The sequence below is a fragment of the Dendropsophus ebraccatus genome, chromosome 7 (assembly GCF_027789765.1).
Source record: "Dendropsophus ebraccatus isolate aDenEbr1 chromosome 7, aDenEbr1.pat, whole genome shotgun sequence".
NCBI classification, from domain to species: domain Eukaryota; kingdom Metazoa; phylum Chordata; class Amphibia; order Anura; family Hylidae; genus Dendropsophus; species Dendropsophus ebraccatus.
Genome location: NC_091460.1, coordinates 142,592,551 through 142,606,895, shown reverse-complemented (window position 1 = coordinate 142,606,895; position 14,345 = coordinate 142,592,551). Strand labels below are relative to the sequence as shown.

The following is a 14,345-nucleotide window of genomic DNA, read 5'->3' as shown; positions in this document are numbered from 1 at the left end:
TGGGCACACTTTACTCCAGGCCCCCCCGTTGGGCACACTTTACTCCAGGCCCCCCCGTTGGGCACACTTTACTCCAGGCCCCCCCGTTGGGCACACTTTACTCCAGGCCCCCCCGTTGGGCACACTTTACTCCAGGCCCCCCCGTTGGGCACACTTTACTCCAGGCCCCCCCGTTGGGCACACTTTACTCCAGGCCCCCGTTGGGCACACCTTACTCCAGGCCCCCACTGGGCACACCTTACTCCAGGCCCCCGCTGGGCACACCTTACTCCAGGCCCCCCGCTGGGCACACCTTACTCCAGGCCCCCCGCTGGGCACACCTTACTCCAGGCCCCCGCTGGGCACACCTTACTCCAGGCCCCCCCGCTGGGCACACTTTACTCCAGGCCCCCGTTGGGCACACCTTACTCCAGGCCCCCACTGGGCACACCTTACTCCAGGCCCCCGCTGGGCACACCTTACTCCAGGCCCCCCGCTGGGCACACCTTGCTCCAGGCCCGCCTGCTGCCCTGTTTGTTCCTTAAAATGACAGATTTTCCCTTCTTGTGAATGTGCTGTTCCCGTTTCTTACAAAAAAACGAATCCCCATTTCCTCTTTCCTTACGAGCCGCCTGTCTGCCCTATGAATGACTCTGCGTGCTCACTTCTCCTTTGTGCACCACACACAGTAGTATATTATGCGAGGTCCCATTCTACCTGATCTCTACACACTGCACATCTGAGATCCCAGGCTTCCATTCTGTGCTATGGAGAGAAGTGACGTGCCGGCAGTCTATGTATCACTGGGTGATTGTTCCCACTGTGGTGTTTACTTTTCTTTCTGCACGAAACAGAACTGAGCTCTCCTATGTTCTAGCTGAAGGGCCCCAGGCCGGGGCTCTAAATATAGCACAACATCATAGTCATGAAACGGAGACCCTTAGAAATGGCATTTATGGGGATTGTATATTTTAAAATATTACCTCTACCCCAGGGATGGGGAACCTCTAGCTGTTGCAAAACTACAATTCCCACAATGCCTGGGCAGCCAAAGCTAAAGCTGGAGGGCTGAAGGTTCCCCATCCCTGCTCTACCCTAATACAGTGGTACCTCGGTTCTCGAACTTAATTGGTTCCGGAAGGCAGTTTGAAAACCGAGCAGTGTCTTCCCATAGGAAATAATGTAAATGTGATTAATTGGTTCCAGCAGCCACCAATAATTCCCTACAATCCTCATTTATTACACTGATAAGTGCTCCGTATAATCACTACAGTACAGTACAGCACAGCACTATATACTGTACAGGACATTAAACATAAGAAATGTTCATCAGAACCAGCAATTATAGTACAGTAGTCACCAACTCCTCACCCATCCTTTACTGGATAGCGCCCCCCCCCCCCATCCAAGCACTGTAATGTATTGGAGATGGTGGTGCACTGCCTGTACTACTACTGCACTGTATATGCACTCCAGCAGTCTTACACAGCACTGTACTGTATGTGAAGCCTCACCACTGCTTAACTCGCCAGGTACAACCCACCATCCACGCTCGCAAAAACGTTCGAAAACCGAGCAAAGTTCGAATTCCAAACACTACTTCTGGGTAAATTTTCGTTCGAATACCAAACAGGTCGAGTTCCAAAGCGTTCGAAAACCGAGGTATTACTGTACTTTAATAATGATATTATAATGCTCCAAACATCCTTGGCCTAAGCTGGGAATCTGGTAGGTACTGCAAGGTATGTTTCAGGTTGCAGTCCGTAAGGCCCCCCCGCTAGAGTGGCTGCCAGTCATGGTCGCTGGGGCGTTCTATGGCGTTCGGCCTGTGAGTGTCTGCGCATGTGCTGTAGAAGTCGAAGGAGAACATGAAGAGCAAGCAGCGCATGCGCCAGGGAAAGGGAGGTTGTTGCATGTACGACTTTTCAAGTCACCCAAGAAGCTGCCATGTCAATTCTCTCTGGAGGAGATGGGGGCAGCAGGATGATGGAGGGCTTGTTTTTGTGATACTGTTCCCTACAATAAAAGTTGTTTTTTTTTTGCTAACATGCTGCGTCAGATCTACAATGTAAAGGTACAGTACCTATGCAATGCTTGTGAAATAGGCCACTAGAACCTGACAGAACTGGTATATGCATTTCCCTGCTGTCAGTTTCCATTTAGAGGGGTTCTCCAGCGCTACAAAAACAAGGCAACTTTCTTCCAGAGACAGCACCACTCTTGTCTCCAGGTCAGGTGCGGTTTGCTATTAAGGTCCATTCACTTCAATGGGACTTTTTACTCTCTTTAGACAGGCTCTTGAAATGGAAGTTAGTAGAAAAAAAGTTGGATGCAGCCTTAAGGCTATTGGGGAGATTTATCAAACTGGTGTAAAGTAGAATTGGCCCTAGCAACCAATCAGATTCTACTTTTAATTTTCCAAGGAATCTGTGAAGAATGAAAAGTGGAGTCTGATTGGTTGCTAGGGGCAACTGAGCCAGTTCTACTTTACACCCCTTTAAAAAATCTCCCCCCCCCCATGTTCACATTTAGTAAAAACAATGACCGCTGTTTTACATGTTCCTGCGGCCGATACTGCCATATTGCATATTGAGCGCACAGATGAGCGAGTTGTGAACTGCTCTCCACAGCGGGACCGGTAAGAGGAAGTAAGGATCTGGGGATCGGGTGGAACCCTCAGCATTCCACTCATCCCAGGTAACAAGGTCTGGGGCTTGTGTCACCCACTAGGACAGGTCCCTCGACACTGGTAGGGCAATAGGTGGTCGATGTATGGGCACAAGTATTCTCTCTCAAGTATTCTTCTTTTTCTACTTCATCCTCCACAACACCCTAGGGTCCGGCTACATCTCTTCCAATCACTACACCTTTTACAGCATTTTACTATATTTTTGTCTTAAAACCTGTTTCACCACCGAGATCAGATAAACTCAAGGAAAGTTAAAAATCAAGACAAAGCTCATTTTTGCTTTTTCCACTGTAAAGGTTACGTGCGCTTATTATTGTGCATTCACTGTTATTTGGTGGTTATTCACCACACGCTGTGCGCACCACAATAACACACATAATACATAACTAATATTAGACCGGCAGTAAAGGAACCTTCCAAAACTTTTTACTTTGAGGTATACTTTACCTCAACAAATGTTTCTACAGATTATGTGTCTTCCTGTTTGGTGAGAGGTAGGAGTGCGCGCATTAGCTGCCTCTTAAACTAGAACGCAGGGTGTAGGAAGAAGAACGAACAATCGCCCAGCGAAATGTATCTGTTATTTTTAGCGGAATGGAAAACATTTTCGGCACAGATTTAAAAAAAAAAAAAAAAAAATGTCCGGGGTTTTCTGAGAATTACAGTTAGTGTTTGTGTTAGAGACTATTTATACTTCACTTTCTGCAGAACATACAGCAGCTGAGAAAACAATTTTGCTTAAAGTGACTCTGTACCTACAATCTGACCCCCCAAAACCTCTTGTACCTTCGGATAGCTGCTTTTAATCCAAGATCTGTCCTGGGGTCCGTACAGCAGGTGATGCAGGTATTGTCCTAAAAAACAACTTTTAAACTTGCAGCCCTGTGCCCAACGGCCGGGGCTTAGATTGTATATGCATTAGGCTGGCACACCCTTTCTGTCCCTCCTCCCCACCCTCTTCATCATTAGCAATGCTCCAGGCAGATTGCCTCCTATTCCCCACCTGTGTCAGCCCGGTACATGGGCTGGATCGTTAAGGCACCTGTACAATGTTCAGACAGGAGAAAATGTTTCAGTGGCATTCCTAATGATAAAGAGGGTGTGGAGGAGGGACGGAGGGGTGGTGCAAAGTTAGGGCACAGATACTCCCCTTGGGCACAGGGCTGAAAGTGTAAAAGTTGTTTTTTAGGACAATAACTGCATCACCTGCCGAACAGACCCCAGGACAGATCTTGGATGAAAAAGCAGCTATCTGGTTTGGGGGGGGGGGGGTCAGATTGTGGGTACAGAGTCGCTTTAATGCTAAGGTAATACAGTAATACCTTGGTTTAAGAGTAACTTGGTTTAAGAGTGTTTTGGTTTAAGAGCTCACAGTTTTTCAAAATTGTGACTTGGTTTAAAGCATTTCTTTGGTGTAAGAGCTCCCTGTACTGGGTGGGAGGGGGAGTGGGGGAGGGGCATAGTCTGCATAGCGGGGTCTACAGCTCTGTACTCTGGCTCAGGAAGTCTCCCTCACCTTCCAAATCATAGCAGATCCACTTCAGACTGGGGCTTACATCAGGGGACAGGACTGTGGAGGTTATCTCTCCATAGCTGTAACCCTTCTTTCCCCGGACAGAGAGCGCTGCCTGTATGTGCCCACATCTCCCTGCTCATTCCTTCATACTCCCTGCAGTCTCTCTCCGCCTTTGTATTTTCCATCCTCTCCATTACTGTACAGTAACTTATAATATCACAGATTCAGCTGTTTCTGAATGTTTGTTTAATTTGTTTCACGTGTTATTCAGAATAATAAATCATTATTTTTGGGGTGTGGAACCAATTGTCTGCATTTCTATGATTTCTTATGGGAAAATTTGCTTTGGTTTAAGAGTGGATTTGGATTACAAGCACGGTCCTGGAACGAATTATGCTCGTAATCCAAGGCACCACTGTATATGGGAAACTACTGAACACAATTATATACCATATATTGAGAAATTTAACCTAGTACTATATACCAAAGGATGCCGGCTTTTGTATACTAGAGTGCCCCTTTAAATACCACAATGCATATACTCCATGTATTACTTGTGAGTTATTGTGTTGGCCTATGCATATGGATATGTAACATACTTCTTGGTATTATACAGCATATAATACATCACATAATCAGATCCAATGTATAATAATAAAGTGTAATTCATCTCTAACAGAACATGCAGCAGCTGCTGGTGCCCACCCCGCACATGTCTGCAACGCTACCACACAAGCTGTCTGTACCAGGCTGGCCGTCTCCCAGAAATAATCAGGATGCTCTATGTAAACAGAAGCTGCCACCTTGCTCCATCTCCATGACGACCGGACGTCGCAGTACAGGCCTCGGCGTCAGACAAGAGATAAACAATGTAAACCCCATTAAAGAGAATACTCGTGAGATCACACAGTCTGTGATATACATCAAGTCTCTATTCTATATTCTATATATATTAAACCGTTCATCAGTGATGTCTATGAAAAGCCATACAAACTAGTGCAGGCAGGTAGATCACATTTAAAGGGGTACTCCGGCTAAAATCTTTTCCTTTTTAAATCAGCAGGTTTTAGAAAATTGTATAGATTTGTAATTTACTTCTATTTAAAAATCTCCAGTCTTCCAGTACTTATCAGCTGCTGTATGTCCTGCAGGAAGTGGTGTATTCTTTCCAATCTGACACAGTGATGTCACAGTACAGGTGACATCAGTATACAGTATGACCTCCTCCCTGTACAATGACCTCTATAAAAAAAAAAGTCATTGAGCACAGCAAGAAACCATTTTCATTTACATGAATGGGACAGGTCCTGTCTATTGTGTCCTATGGTCCATGGGGCTTTCTGTAAAACATCTCTACATTATTTTATTTCAAATCAACTGGTTTCAGAAAGTTATATAGATTTGTAATTTACTTCTATTTAAAAAATCTCCAGCCTTCTTGTACTTATCAGCTGCTGTATGTCCTGCAGTAAGTGGTGTATTCTTTTCAGTCTGACACAATGCTCTCTGCTGCCACCTCTGTCCATGTCAGGAACTGTCCAGAGCAGCAGCAAATCCAACACAGTGTAAAGTGACACTGGCCCAGTCGCCCCTAGCGACCAATCAGATTCCACCTCTCATTTTCCAAAGAGTCTGTGAGGAATGAAAGGTGGAATCTGATAAAAGATCCTTGGCTGCAGTTCATTCGGCGGATGAGACTTCCAGTAGGACTGGGATTTGCAGACGTAATATGGGCTCCGGAACGCTGGTGTGAAATGAGCTTTAGAATCTGTGAGAAATATCAAAGGAGCCGAAGCTTTATGGAATTGTTTCTGTCTGACAATCAATGTTGTCGCAGAGTTTTCCCATAGCCGCATGTATCAGGAGATCAGTCTGACTACACAGTCTCTGTACATGGAACTCAGTAGTTGTATCCTGAAAATAAACTATTGTGGGATTATCTCTCCCTAAAACGACAACGTACAGTGTATGGAAAACTATATGTAAACAGTGCAGCATTGTTCTTAAAGGGGTTCTCCAGCGCTATAAAAACATGGTCGCTTTCTTACATCTCGGCAGATCACCCGCCGTGGATTCCGCAGATCGCCCCCCCCCCCCCACTCGCATCTCAGCTGCTCCCATAGGATTCTTTCTATGATTTGGCAGATTCCACCATCTGTCCAAAGAATGAACCCGCTCATTCTTCGCGCAGACAGCGGAATCTGCCAAATCATAGAAAGGAACAGATGGGGGGCGAGCGGGCGGGTGAGCTGCGGAATCCATGGCGGGTGATCTGCCGAGATTTCATAGTGTGGACATACCCTAAGGGTACAAACACACACGGCATATACGCTGCGTATTTACTGCTGCGATACGCAGCAGATTAGATCTAAATAACTGAACACAGTATCAAATCTGCTGCGTATCTGCTGTGTGTGTTTGTACCCTAAGGGTGGGCAAAAACAACACAAAAAAAAAAAACAACAAAAAAAACTAATTTACAATTAAGACTAGTTTCACACAGGGCAGCTTTTGTACCAAAGCCAGATGTGGAAGGAAGGACGTATACTTCTGTTTTCTACTGGATCCATTGACCTTGACTTAAAAACTGCAGTGTCAGTGGTTTTAAAACAAAAAAAAAAACAGAAGAAAAACTGCCAGTAAAAACCACAAGAAAGTGGGAGATCCTGCTGGCAGTGTTTTGGGCGCTGTGCAATAGTTGTGTCTGAGGGAAGCCTCAATGTGTCCCTATAGTTTCACTGACTTCCATAAGTAAAGCACGCTGCATAAAAAAAACCCCAAAAAACCCTCTGATCTCATTAGTATATAAGATGGTTGTGCAAGAGCATTAAAGGAACAGTCCCCAGAACACGGCCTGCTGGGATGAGAGGCTGCTTATAGGTCCGCTCTGCTCTCTGGGATTTCTATTCTCACACTTACCTGTTCGGGGAAGTCATGGTGCTGGTGTATTATGATTGTGTATCCACGTAGAACGTTCTTCCCCAACGTCCTGTGGGACACAGAGCGAGCCAATCCCTACTTTCTGCTGCAGAGAAGAAGAGGACATGAGAACACGGACGGCATCATTGGTAGGAAAGATCAAACCCCATAACTAGGAGCCATGTTATACAGGTGCCATTAATCACAGTCCCATCACCCGCCTGATCTCTCCACAACCGCATCATTCAGCTTCTCTTTGGTAATTTGCCTTCAAAGCTGAAGATTTTTTGAGTTATAAAATCTGCAGAACATTGTGCAGATTTTCAGCTGTGGGTTTTGGTGAGGACCGCAAGTCAAGAACCGCAACAAAAAAATGTATCTGCATGTACTTAAAATACAAGCTAAGGCTAGGGTCACACCATGTAAAAACAACGGCCGTATTTCATAACAACAGACGTTATTTCACAAAAAACGGCCATTGTTTGCACAACAACAACCATCGTTATGAAATGCGGCCGTTGTTTTTACATAGTGTGAACAGAGCCTAAAAATATAAACTATGGCACATATTCCCGTGAGACATGTGCTGCCCTCCAAAAACTGCTGTGGGGATGAGGCCTAAGGCTATGTTCACACACAGTATTTTTGCTCAGTATTTTGCAACCAAAACCAGGAGTGGATTGAAAACACAGAAAGGCTATGTTCACACACTGCAGAAATTTAGTGGATGGCCGCCATTTAATGACAAATAATTAGTTATTTCAAAACAACGGCCACGGTTTTAAAATAATAGTAATTGTTTCCAGTTAAATGACGGCCATCCACTTAATTTCAGCAGTGTGTGAACAGAGCCTTTCTGTGTTTTCAATCCACTCCTGGTTTTGGTTGCAAAATACTGAGCAAAAATACTGTGTGGGAAACTTTACAAACTGATCCTCAGGATGTCGGCCATAAGACCAATTACAGGATGTGCTCAGTAGTGGTGTGTTTACACAGACAGATTTATCTGACAGATTTTTGAAGCCAAAGCCAGGAACAGACTATAAACAGGGAACATGTCATAAAGGAAAGACCTGAGATTTTTCCTCTTTTCAAATCCATTTCTGGCTTTAGCTTCCAGAATCTGCCAGATAAATCTGTCTGTGTAAACGCACCATAAGGATTTCATGTGACATTAGATACTCAATCTGGGACTACCCTGCATACATGTGCACAGCGACTGATGCTAGTGCTCCCCATTGGTGATAATGTATTTTTAATTAATTAATTATCTAGCTTATCTTGAGTGGCTCTGTATGACAAAGTATTAAACAGGAGTTGAAGAAATCAGCCATATTGTTCTAATGTCTTGGAATGCAATAAGGTTCCCATGTCTATGGCCCTCTTAAAGGGGTACTCCGGCGAAAATCTTTTTCTTTCAATTGGTTCCAATCTTTCAATCAACTGGTTTCAAAAAGTTATATAGATTTGTAATTTACTTCTATTTAAAAATATCAGATCTTCCAGTACATATCAGCTGCTGTATGTCCTGCAGGAAGTGAGGTTTTCTATTCAGTCTGGCACTCTGCTCTCTGCTGCCACCTCTGTCCATGTCAGGAAAGGTTTTCTATAGGGATTTGCTGCTGCTCTGAACAGTTCCTGACATGGACAGAGGTGGCAGCAGAGAGCACTGTGTCAGACAGGAGAGAATACACCACTTCCTGCAGGACATGCAGCAGCTGATAAGTACTGGAAGACTGGAGATTTTTAAATAGAAGTAATTTACAAATCTATATAACTATCTAAAACCAGTTGATTTGAAGGAAAAAGATTTTCCCCAGAGTAAGCCGTCATAAGGTTGTAGTGCTAGCAACCATTTTGTTCTGCTTGTTTTGTGATCCCAAAATCTTATGCTGCGCCCAATCGATCGTTTACCGATTTTGAGGCGTTTTGGTTTTTATAACAATCAGCACTTAGACGTATAAATCGTTAGAAAATTCCTAAGAAAAATCGTTATTGCGATGGTTTTAAGGTCGCTTGAGCCCATCTCACACATAGGGTGAATCTTTGAAAGATTGTTTACACGAAGCGATCTGCGAATTTTTGGCGAATGGCGATTTGAGAACATGTTGAAAGATCAAAATGAACGTTTTCTCGCTCGTCGCTTGATCGTTTGCTGTGTTTACACAGAACGATTATCGCTCAAATGCGATCGTTATTGCGAAAATCCAGTGTTTAAACGCAGCCTAAGTCTAGAGATGATATTAGACTGTGCTTTATGAGGGTCGGGCTCGTGCACTTTTTGGATTTCACATGTCGTCCCGGCCTAATTCCCATTCCGGACATGTAGCATGCAGCTGGGGTCGGTCACTGGATTGCACATTGCTCTGCTCGGCCGTATAAATAACATAGCGCTGGGTCAGGACGTTGTTCTGTAGTTTGTATAATCTCTTCATTCTGACGCATTCCGGTAAGATGAGGTCTGTGTTTTTAGGTTTCTGGATTAATACAGGAATGTGGTTCATAAACTATGAGAATCACTCTAATATTCGGCGCGGGTGAGTGACCCGCGGGTGAGTCATCTGTGCGCGTCTGCCCGGGATTTCCACTACAGTCACTATTTCTATGCAGAGATTTTTTTTCCATGGCACAAATATATTCTGTTTGTCGGCTGATGGTCGGGTCTTATTGCTCCATGTAAAAGTTACAGTAAGTTTGGTTTTGCACCCCCCCCCCCCCCCCCCCGAATGCTTGGCTTTTGACTTCCGGCAGCTGCAGAAGATGATACAGCCTTAGGCTATGTTCACATAATGTAAGAGACCAGCCGTTCCGTCACCCGGCTGGTACTGCAGGGATGATCTTTAGGGCCGCAGAGTTCTGATGCTCCTCTAATTTTTTTTTTTTCCTTTTAACAGTTTTATGTCCGTCTTGTCGACACATACAGGAGTACAGTAAAAGGTGACACACAATAGCTGTTACTTAAACTAAGGGCCCTATTCCACCGGGCGATTATCGTTCGCATAATCGCTAACGATTAACCATCTCAAACGACCGCTATTGCAAAAGACCTGAAAACGTTCACTCATTTCCATGGAACGATAATCGTTACTTATGATCGTATTTGCGATAGTTTTTTCTTCGCTATTTCTTCGCTATTGCGTTCGTATCTACTGCGAAGGACTGAACGACGTCTTATTTAATGTGAACGTTTTGCGAACGAGCAACGATAAAAATAGGTCCAGGTCTTATAAAGCGATCAACGATTTCTTGTTCGGTCGTTAATCGTTAACTGCTATTCAACTGAACGATTATCGTTTAGATTCAAATGATTTAACGATAATCTGAACGATAATCGTCCGGTGGAATAGGGCCCTAAGTGTCCCCCTCCCTGTAGAAAGTCACTGAGCCCGCCCACAACTGAACCCCCCACTTACTAGTAATGCCCCAACTGTGCCCCGCTTACTAAAAGTGTAAAACCCCTATATCTTGGGAAGGCAGCAGGCTATAAAGAGTTCTAAAAAAACCATATATATATATATACTGTATGCGTACTTTGGCTGTGGCGGTCATACAAGACAGAGCACGCCCAGGCAGGTTTCTGGGTTTCTGGAGCTTTCTTCATAGAATTGTTGAGGCTTCTGAAATTCCTGAAAAACAAATTTTACATAGAATGTCACACAAGAAATAAAGCTGCCAAAAATGCATGAATAAATATACATAAAAACTATATACACAACATGTAAACCCACACAAACATGAGTGTCTGAGCTCCAGGACCCGGCGATCCCGCTCCGCCACATTCCAGGAGACAGAGTAATGTGACACACGTTACTGGCAGCTACAATGTCAACAACCGAGTCCGAGAATGCCGCACATGTGACCCGTCCAGGATATCGTCCATGTCTGTGATCAATCATCTATAGTGCAACGGCCACACATAATATATATTATACAACATGGTATACCAGGTGCATACTATTCAGGGAGCTTACAGAAAAAAACGGACACATGTATAGGGGGGTCAGTGTTGTACATGTATAGGGGGGTCAGTGTTGTACATGTATAGGGGGGTCAGTGTTGTACATGTATAGGGGGGTCAGTGTTGTACATGTATAGGGGGGATCAGTGTTGTACATGTATAGGGGGGATCAGTGTTGTACATGTATAGGGGGGTCAGTGTTGTACATGTATAGGGGGGATCAGTGTTGTACATGTATAGGGGGGATCAGTGTTGTACATGTATAGGGGGGGTCAGTGTTGTACATGTATAGGGGGGTCAGTGTTGTACATGTATAGGGGGGTCAGTGTTGTACATGTATAGGGGGGTCAGTGTTGTACATGTATAGGGGGGTCAGTGTTGTACATGTATAAGGGGGTCAGTGTTGCACATGTATAGGGGGGGTCAGTGTTGTACATGTATAGGGGGGTCAGTGTTGTACATGTATAGGGGGGGGGCAGTGTTGTACATGTATAGGGGGGGGTCAGTGTTGTACATGTATAGGGGGGGGTCAGTGTTGTACATGTATAGGGGGGGTCAGTGTTGCACATGTATAGGGGGGGGTCAGTGTTGCACATGTATAGGGGGGGTCAGTGTTGCACATGTATAGGGGGGGTCAGTGTTGTACATGTATAGGGGGGTCAGTGTTGTACATGTATAGGGGTGTGCCTTGGTGTACTGGAGGAGGAGGAGGAGGATGATGATGATGATGATGATGATGATGATGATGCTCTCTCCTCTCCTCTGATGTCATTGCTCTGTGCTTGGCTCAGCCTCCCAGCAGCGGCCTCCATCCTCCTCCCTCCTGAGCTGTCAGTGTGGCAGCTCCCGGCTGTGCAGCACCATGGACAGAGCCCCATCCTCCTCCTCCTCCCTGCACCGAGCGGCTCCTCCCCGCCCCTGATCCCCCCGGCTCCGCTCTATATTACCGATCCGGAGGGCTGAGCGCTCACTGTGTGGCCGGGATCTGCCCGCTGACCTGGCCGGGATCTGCCCGCTGACCTGGCCGGGATCTGCCCGCTGACCTGGCCGGGATCTGCCCGCTGACCTGGCCGGGATCTGCCCGCTGACCTGGCCGGGATCTGCCCGCTGACCTGGCCGGGATCTCCTCCAGCCCCGGTCCCTCCCCCGGAGCCGCTGACAGCCGGGAGGACATTGTTATTGTGCGGGCTCGGCGCTCATCATGTCGGTAGAATCTCGGTGAGGATCCGGGCTCCTTCCCCCGGTGCCCCCCGCCGCCGCCGCCATGTGGGTTAATCCGGAGGAGGTGCTGCTGGCGAACGCGCTGTGGGTGACGGAGAGGGCGAACCCGTACTTCATCCTGCAGCGGCGGAAGGGGCACGGGAGCCGGGGAGGAGGGGGGCTGGCAGGTAAGAACTCTATATACTGCTTATACCTCCTATATACTCCTTATACCGGGCACATACACCTCCTATATACTCCTTATACCTCCTATATACTGCTTATACCGGGCACATACACCTCCTATATACTCCTTATACCTCCTATATACTCCTTATACCGGGCACATACACCTCCTATATACTCCTTATACCTCCTATATACTGCTTATACCGGGCACATACACCTCCTATATACTCCTTATACCTCCTATATACTGCTTATACCGGGCACATACACCTCCTATATACTCCTTATACCGGGCACATACACCTCCTATATACTCCTTATACCTCCTATATACTGCTTGTACCGGGCACATACACCTCCTATATACTCCTTATACCTCCTATATACTGCTTATACCGGGCACATACACCTCCTATATACTCCTTATACCGGGCACATACACCTCCTATATACTCCTCATACCGGGCACATACACCTCCTATATACTCCTTATACCGGGCACATACACCTCCTATATACTGCTTATACCTCCTATATACTCCTCATACCGGGCACATACACCTCCTATATACTCCTTATACCGGGCACATACACCTCCTATATACTCCTTATACCTCCTATATACTCCTTATACCGGGCACATACACCTCCTATATACTGCTTATACCTCCTATATACTCCTTATACCTATACACCTCCTATATACTCCTCATACCGGGCACATACACCTCCTATATACTGCTTATACCGGGCACATACACCTCCTATATACTGCTTATACCGGGCACATACACCTCCTATATACTCCTCATACCGGGCACATACACCTCCTATATACTCCTCATACCGGGCACATACACCTCCTATATACTCCTCATACCGGACACATACACCTCCTATATACTCCTCATACCGGACACATACACCTCCTATATACTCCTCATACCGGGCACATACACCTCCTATATACTCCTCATACCGGGCACATACACCTCCTATATACTCCTCATACCGGGCACATACACCTCCTATATACTCCTTATACCGGGCACATACACCTCCTATATACTCCTTATACCCATCTCCACCTCCTGTATATAGATATTGCACTGTATACTCAGCTGTGGATCAGTCTGTTTACATTGGTTGGAGTCAGGTCTGTAATAGTCCAGCAGGGATCTGTCACTGATCTCTGTCCTATCACTGGGTCTCTCTGGATCTGTTTGACCCTCTGACTATATTGGGGTCTGTTGGTTTCTGGAATCTCCATGGAGAGAATGGTGATACAGCCAAAGGGGCCTGCAGTGGTGGTGAGCCCGGCCTTAAAGGGGCTTTCTGCCCCCGGTCACTAGTTTTTACCTTTTGTAGATCATCATTTCAAGATTTCACTGATCATATTAGTAATCACTGCTGCTGATCACTGATCACTAGTAACAGTCACTGCTGCTGATCACTGGTCACTAGTAACAGTCACTGCTGCTGATCACTGGTCACTAGTAACAGTCACTGCTGATCGCTGGTCACTAGTAACAGTCACTGCTGATCACTGGTCACTAGTAACAGTCACTGCTGATCGCTGGTCACTAGTAACAGTCACTGCTGATCACTGATCACTAGTAACAGTCACTGCTGCTGATCACTGGTCACTAGTAACAGTCACTGCTGCTGATCACTGATCACTAGTAACAGTCACTGCTGCTGATCACTGATCACTAGTAACAGTCACTGCTGATCACTGGTCACTAGTAACAGTCACTGCTGCTGATCACTGATCACTAGTAACAGTCACTGCTGATCACTGGTCACAAGTAACAGTCACTGCTGATCACTGGTCACAAGTAACAGTCACTGCTGATCACTGGTCACAAGTAACAGTCACTGCTGATAACTGGTCA

The 14,345-nt window shown here is 45.8% G+C and overlaps 1 protein-coding gene and 1 long non-coding RNA gene across 5 annotated transcripts in view; one reads left to right on the top strand and one right to left on the bottom strand.

The window, feature by feature from the left end:
- LOC138797880 (uncharacterized) overlaps nt 1–13,912 on the bottom strand; it is a 50,445-nt gene extending 36,533 nt beyond the window's left edge. Inside the window, exons 1-3 of the long non-coding RNA XR_011364009.1 lie at nt 13,592–13,912; nt 10,635–10,729; nt 7,104–7,209 (exon numbers count right to left, since the gene is read on the bottom strand). This is a non-coding gene — a long non-coding RNA (uncharacterized lncRNA). The remainder of the gene's footprint in view (nt 1–7,103; nt 7,210–10,634; nt 10,730–13,591) is intronic.
- Nucleotides 12,112–14,345, top strand: part of TBC1D9 (TBC1 domain family member 9) — a 38,546-nt gene continuing 36,312 nt past the window's right edge. For 3 of the 4 annotated variants that reach the window (XM_069978635.1, XM_069978636.1, XM_069978634.1), the window contains exon 1: nt 12,112–12,449. In XM_069978635.1, the coding sequence (XP_069834736.1) occupies nt 12,326–12,449 (124 nt within the window). In that variant the 5' untranslated portion in view covers nt 12,112–12,325. The remainder of the gene's footprint in view (nt 12,450–14,345) is intronic. The other variant, XM_069978637.1, reaches the window with a different exon arrangement.